Source organism: Anas acuta, chromosome 5 (assembly GCF_963932015.1).
Source record: "Anas acuta chromosome 5, bAnaAcu1.1, whole genome shotgun sequence".
Lineage (NCBI taxonomy): Eukaryota > Metazoa > Chordata > Aves > Anseriformes > Anatidae > Anas > Anas acuta.
This window is the reverse complement of record NC_088983.1, coordinates 7860453-7867147: the sequence shown is the minus strand read 5'-3', so window position 1 is coordinate 7867147 and position 6695 is coordinate 7860453. Positions and strand designations below refer to the sequence as shown.

General features: G+C 55.4%; 1 protein-coding gene across 4 annotated transcripts; it reads left to right on the top strand.

Annotated features, from left to right (window-relative positions):
* Positions 1-149: 149 nt before the first annotated feature.
* Positions 150-6287, top strand: ZBTB25 (zinc finger and BTB domain containing 25). 4 transcript variants are annotated; one of them, XM_068682546.1, is made up of 4 exons: positions 150-608; positions 2957-3136; positions 3861-4001; positions 4660-6287. In XM_068682546.1, exons 2-4 carry the CDS (start codon positions 2964-2966, stop codon positions 5795-5797), a joined length of 1452 nt encoding a protein of 483 aa, XP_068538647.1. In that variant the 5' UTR covers positions 150-608; positions 2957-2963; the 3' UTR covers positions 5798-6287. The 4 variants fall into 4 exon arrangements, with proteins under 4 accessions (XP_068538647.1, XP_068538646.1, XP_068538645.1 ...); XM_068682545.1 differs by lacking the exon at positions 150-608 and adding an exon at positions 2232-2379; XM_068682544.1 differs by lacking the exon at positions 150-608 and adding an exon at positions 2386-2678.
* The last annotated feature ends 408 nt before the right edge of the window (positions 6288-6695 follow it).

The window sequence follows — 6695 nt, the reverse complement described above, 5'->3', positions numbered from 1 at the left end:
CCCCCTCCTCCTCCTCCTCCTCCCCCCCTTGCTTCTCCTCCTCCTTCTCCGCTTGCATCCTCCCGCCCCGGACCCCCCCCCCCCCCCCCCCCCCTCCCACCCCGAGGGTATTGCTAAAGGGTGGGGGGTGTCTCCGTGCTGTGTCTGCATCCCACGTTGTTGTTCCGGAGTTTCGCCCCCGCTCCCCCCCCTCCTCCCCCATCTCCAAAATGAGCCCCCGGGGGATGGCCCATGTGGGCGGCCGGAGATGGGGTCGGGCAGCCGCGGCCTCCTCCTGCGTGGGGGAAGGCTTGGTTACGAGGTGGGAGGAAGGGAAAAAAAAAAAAAAAAAAAAAAAAACAAAGAAAAAGAAAAGCAGAAAAAAAAGCAACTCCAAGTTGCACGAGGAAGTGTTTGCTTTCTGCTGAAATTTCGCACGGCCGTATCCCTGCCGTCCCTCTTCATACACTGATGCAGAGAGCGCCGGAGCTGGCAGCCGCTACCACGTTTAATCACAGATCCCAAGCAGAGCATTTTTTTTTTTTTCCTTCTCTCTCTCTCTGAGTTTTCCCAGGCCCTCCTCCCATCACTCTCCCTGAACCTCTCCAGCTCCACTTGAACTGTCCCGGGTGAGTAAATGGGATTTCCCGAAGCTGCGGGCGGCCGCTCTGCTACCTGCCATGGGGCTGCTAGGAAACATCTGCCAGGTCAGGCTTTTCTCCTGGGCTTGCCACTTGACTTTTCCACCCCTAAACTGACATCAGTTGTTCCCCGCACGCATCAGAAGCGTTTAATTTGCAGAGCTCCTTTGTTTGGACACGTTTTCTAGAGACGCCATCAGTTTTGTGTCAAGCGCAAGTATCCAATATCCCTTCTAGCTCCAGACAAGCCAAAGGGAAAAAATGAATGGTAACTAAGTTAAAAGATGTGATTACAGGTTTGAAAATGGCAAAAGCTACAAAAGTAACAACAGAAAGAATGCACCAAAATAGCCCCCTACAATGTTTACATGTACCGGCATTGATCCCTGCTCCCAAAGTTTCCCCAAGGCATCTGAACGTGACAAACCAAGTTATCAGAGTCCTGATTTTCAAGTGGGACGCCACCCCTTCACCCTGTGCACGTTTGGGGATTTTCTAACCGCAGCTGAATAAAAGCAGAGCTTTCAAAATGGGTCCCAAAGATGCCCTCATTTCTCTCCTCGCTATGTTGCAGCCTGGCTCCAGGGGGTGATGCCCAGAGGGCGAACCTGCACACCTCCTTCAGCCTTTTTCCTGCCTCATAGGCCAAATGGCCTCCATAAGCCAACCCTGTCATGTTTTTCAAATCGCACTGAAAAGTTTTTGCTTGTTTGTTTATTTTTTTTCCATAGCTCACCAGTCTTTTTCTTTGCAGCTCCTTGCACAGGGCAGCACAAAAGGTGCCCGTGCAGCCCTGCTGTGTCCCAGCCCTCCCCACGCAAGTTGCTGCAGGAGCCTCTGCCACCTCTGGGTGACACTGGGCACATGTCACCCTGTTTTTCACTCCATCCCCGGGCTCTCAGTGACCTCCCACGACATTTGCCTTCCCAATGTATTTTTTACTATTATTTTCTGGCCACGGAGGAACAGCGAGCAGACACGTCCGTGGAGATAGCTGCAATCATGTCCTGCTCTCGCACCCCAACCCAGCAGTGCGGGCTGTGTCACCTCATACCCACAGGGCCCTGGGATATTACAGCCAAACACCAGCTTCCACTTCCCATCGTCGCTCCCATCATTTTGGCTCCAGCTTCTCCGGAGCTCTTCAAAGTCCTCTTTGGGCTGGAGTCAACCTAGATAACACGTAAATTATTAATCATTTAAATAAATAGCATGCCATCTGCAAATAGCCACTCACTCTGCACATGGCTCGATAAATATGTTAACAAGAGAGCAGAACACGAAACCTCCAACCACTTTCTGCCAGCTTTTTTTTTGGGGGGGGGGAAAAGAGCGGGTATTGCTGCACGAGGGGCAGCAGGAGTGCGGCCCCATCACACCTCGCTCCTGCTGCTGTCCGAGGAGCGCAGGAGGGCACGATGAGCCCCTTTTATTTCGCCAGAAGAAACAAAGCACGGGCTGATGGCTCAGGGAACTTTGAGTCAAGGGCACAGCTTGAGGCTGGCGTTGCGCGGTTGCCGTTGCGCTCAGCTCCGGGCCGCGCAACAACCGCGCAACCCCCGCGCAGCCCCGGCGGTCACTTTTTCCACCCGGAGCCACCGCAGCAAGGCGGGGGCGGCCTGGCCCGGCTTGGCCCGGCTCGGCTCGGCTCTGCCCGGCCCGGCTTGGTGGCAGGAAGCACGGGGGGGAGCAGCGCCCACCCCATCCGCCGCGCAGGGAGCGGGCGGAGCCGCGCAGAGCCGGGGCTGCGCTTCCGCGGGTAAGAGGCTGCGCGGGGGGAGGCTGCCCAGCAAGCGCAGCCTCCTCCTCATCCTCCTCTTCCTCCTCCCCCTCATTCTCTCCCCCCCCGCCCCCCCACCCCGGGTGTAATTTTCGGGGGAAACAATAGGGAATATCAGCGTTTGTTTGCAAAGGGGCCGTCGGCGCGGCGCTGCACAATGAGGGCTTTGTTGGGCGGCACAGGGCTCCCTCTGTGTGCGCGCTGCCGTGCCCCTCTGCTCCGCTCCGGGCCGCGGGTGTAGCCGGCTCCTGAATGGCACCGGTTGTGCCCAGCCAAAGGTGTGTGTCGGGGGGCAAAGAGGGCACCTGCACGCTTTTTTTTTTTTTTTTTTTTCCCATGGGAGAAGCTGCCCTGCTTGTGGCAGCAGCCTGGCGAAGTCGGGGAGAGGCGCTCAGCTCCGGGAGCTGGGATTTGGGGTGTCGGTGGGAAGGGACGAGGCTCCCCAAAGCTCTGCCTCCATGCTCAGCGTCGTGTCAGTGCTGAGAGACCCGCGGCCGAGCCTGTGGGAGCCCTGAGGTTTCTTGCAGAGATGAACGCCTTGTTCTCTTCCCTGCAGACCCGCCATGGACACGAGCGGCCACAGCGTCCTCCTCCTCCAGCAGCTGAACATGCAGCGGGAGTTTGGCTTCCTGTGCGATTGCACAGTTGCCATTGGAGATGTTTACTTCAAAGCCCACAGAGCGGTGCTAGCTGCTTTTTCAAACTATTTTAAGATGATATTTATCCATCAGACCAGGTAAGGACGCGCAGCTCTCTTCCTACCCTTTAACTGCTCCTACCCTTTAACTGCTCTGCTTGACTTTCAGCTTTTCCCCTTTTTCTAAAGGTGTCATGCAGTCCATAAAACCACCCTCGTTAGCCAGCGCACACTGCCATTCAAGCCCTGCATCTCAGAGATGAGAGATTTGTGTGAGCAGAGGGATTAAACGCATGGGTGCCCCGGTCCTCGTGCAGTGACACCTTGCAGGCTGGCATTGCAAGGACACTCATTGCCTTGTGGCAATGCATCTGTCACTTTGTGATGGCTTTTGTGCAGTCCCCTTGCCCAGATCCGTTGTGTTCAGGTTTTGCGTGCGCTGGCCATTCGGCTGCCTGGAGCTGTTGGCTGCAGAATAAGCCCAGTTGACAGGCTGCTGCTCCTCTGCATGCTTGCTGGAGTGCGGAGGCTTCATGCCTTTCTGGAGAGACCAGCGAACCCCAGTTTCAGGTCCCACTCAGCAGGTGTCCGTGCCATAGGCACCGCCGTGAGGCTGAGCACTCATCTTGCACTTTCACAGCCGCCGCGGGCCGGGAGGGAGGCGCAGCCCTGCCCGCGCTCTGGCCACGCGTTCCCACGCAGCCTTCCTGGCACCAGCGTTGGTGTGGCCTCAGGAGTTACCCCAGCAAAGAGAGAGCAAAACACATTTGGCTAGATGGCTTTTCCGGCCCGGCTTGCTGGGTGGGACTGTCCCTTTTGGCAGGATCTGCGGGCTTGAAGCAATCAGGGAGCCGGAGCCTTATCACAGGTCTGCGCCTCAGACTCATGCAGATAAGGGACAGGACTGCGATCACCCACTTATTTCAAGTTGCTGCTCCTGGCCGAGTCCTAAGTGGTTCTGCAGGTATAACGATGTCGGTGCCGAGTTCTAATCTCACCTCCGAGCTGGAGCTTGCTGCTTGTAACTGATTAATCCCTCTCTGTTCCCCTTCCTGCCCGTGCTGGTGAGGGTCGCGGCCTCCAGCACCTTCAGCAGACAATCATTATCCACCCGCACACAGCCCTTCAGCTGGGCGTGAGAAGATGAGCAAATTTCCCAGGCGATAGACGTTGTTTGCTGACACTTAAGTGCAAAGCTCATAAAGATTACGCAGTGGTGGCAGCTGAATTTATTACTTAAACACGCAGATGCTCTCTGCCTCCTGTCGTTGGAGCGGTGCACACAGGAGAGGTGCAGCTCACACAGCACTGCTGGTTATGCCCCATCACAGCTGGGTGTGCATGCGAGCAAGGGGTAGATGGAGGCTGGCTCCTCGCTGCACTTGTGCACGCAGTTGTTACAGTCCCACAGATAAATAAACTCAGTCACTCTGCTCTACATGCTCTACAAGGCATATGCGCTTCCTCAGGTCTTGGCAAGGAGCGCTGCTCGCCCTGATTCTGGAGCCAGGCGGCAGTGCCCACGCTCTAAAAGCAAACAGCGGTGCAAATGAATGGGCAGATAATGGATCAGGGCTGTAATTGGGAGCCGAGTATGTACTTAATCATCTGTCTTGTTTCAGTGAATGCATAAAGATCCAGCCTGCAGACATCCAGCCTGACATTTTCAGTTACTTGCTGCATATCATGTACACGGGGAAGGGGCCGAAGCAGACCGTCAACCAGAGCCGGCTGGAGGAGGGCATCCGCTTTCTCCACGCAGACCACCTCTCCCATATCGCCATCGAGATGAACCAGGTGTTCCCCTCAGAGGCCGTGCAGTCTTCGAACCTGTACGGGATCCAGATCTCAACTGCCCATAAAACGGCCAAGGAACGTCTGGGAGCGAAGGAGACGCTGGCCAAGCCGGGCAGCAGGTCTTCTGCCCAGGGCGACCACCCGCAGCTGCAGCTCTCCCTCGCCATCGGGCTCGACGACAGCTCCCTCGAGCAGCAGGTTGCTCGCCCCGCCGCGCAGCCGGCTGCTCTGGTCAAGCCAGCAGAAGAGCTGCCAAAGCTCTCCGTCTCCGTAAAGCAGGAGAAGTGTGACTCGGAGCCCGTGGTGTCCCAGAGCTGCACCCCTCCTTCTCCGGACGTGGCAAACCCCATTTTTGCCAAGGCCAGCCTCAGGGTGCACTTGTGTCACTACTGCGGGGAGCGTTTCGACTCCCGGGGGGGGCTGCGGGAGCACCTGCACACCCACGTCTCAGGCTCGCTGCCCTTCGGCGTGCCGGCCTCCATCCTGGAGAGCAGCGACCTCGGCGAGGTGCAGCCTCTGGCGGAGAGCAGGGAGGCCGGGGAGGGTCACCGCCTCGGGGCCTTCCTCCTCAAAGAGGACGAGCATCAGCTGGAGCACCCGAGCTGCGGTGACCTTGAGCCTCTGCAGATCGGCCAGCTCTCCCTCATCTCCAAGGACCACGAGCCGGTGGAGCTGAACTGCAATTTCTCTTTCTCGAGAAAGAGAAAAATCAGTTGCACCATCTGCGGCCGCGCGTTTTTCCGGAAGAGCCAGTTGCTGGAACACATGTACACGCACAGAGGGAAGCAGCCCAAGTACGGCCGCTGCCAGCGGCTGGAGAGCCCCGCCACCCCCAGGTTTCGTCCTTACGGTGACAGTGAGAGCGTGGGGAAGAGCCCCGGTTTATCTCAAGACCACCTGGACGAATGTATACTGGAGTCTGATCTTATCCAAGAGAGCGTGGACACGATCCTGGTAGAGTAATCCTCCCCCTTCAGGTGCTGGATATGTGGGAAGTTTCCGTGCAGTGGGTGGCTGCTCTCTAGAACTGTCTTTAACCAATGTTCCCGTCACCACTGAGCTAGTGAAGAACTGTGTGTGTTTGGCCTCTGTGTTTACTTTTTTACTTCTCTAACTTTTAAACTCAAGCTAATTCAAATCCAAGTCCTTCTTGGAAGCCTCCATGTGACTCAGTTACATTTTGATAAATGTGAATTTCTTCTTGCTCTGCTTTACTCCAGTTCTTATTGTGTTGCTGGGCGTGAGGTTTGTACATCCCCTAATACACCGAGTAGCATTAAGGGATGTTTGTATCCCCTAGAATTGCTCTTCTGAAGTTAGTTGAGGGAAATGTAGAGGGACATATATATTGCTCTTTCCCCAGATAGTTTGTTTTTAATTTAAATAAATATCTCAAGGAGATAAATCCTGAAGTTTGTGTTGTATAATTGGAGTTAATAAATCTCTATATAAATACACGCGGGAGCCCTAAGACTGATCTTTTCAAGGGAATTGGTTGTGGTGTTGCTGCAGGGGTGGCAACCTTGTGTTCAACCAGCCCCGGAGTGTTCGTCAGTAGAATCGTTTACATTTACTTTGAGACATGAGCTCAAGGGCTTTGCATGCGTTTTTCCTCTTTCCTGCTCCTCCTTTGTCAAGGGCTAGTGCATAAACAGAGATATGTGGATGCCCCCCTAGGGTCGCGTCCCAGTATTGGGCTGTCTTTGCACCAAGGGATGAAAGCTGCAAGGGAGTGTTCACTCCTCAGCGAGCTTCTCTAGGGACCATGTCCTGACCTGAGTCAGAGGATTGAATAATTCACAAGGTTTTACTAGGAACAAATATATGATGTGCTATTTCTTCTCTACTTCTGGAGCCACTT

Bases quoted from the DNA above. Each gene is read 5' to 3' on its own strand.
- ZBTB25 (XM_068682544.1), top strand. From the start codon at position 2,653: ATGGCACCGGTTGTGCCCAGCCAAAG. The intron at 3,137-3,860 runs GTAAGGACGCGC...CCCTTTTGGCAG, and splicing joins ATATTTATCCATCAGACCAG to GATCTGCGGGCTTGAAGCAA. The intron at 4,002-4,659 runs GTATAACGATGT...GTCTTGTTTCAG, and splicing joins AGTCCTAAGTGGTTCTGCAG to TGAATGCATAAAGATCCAGC.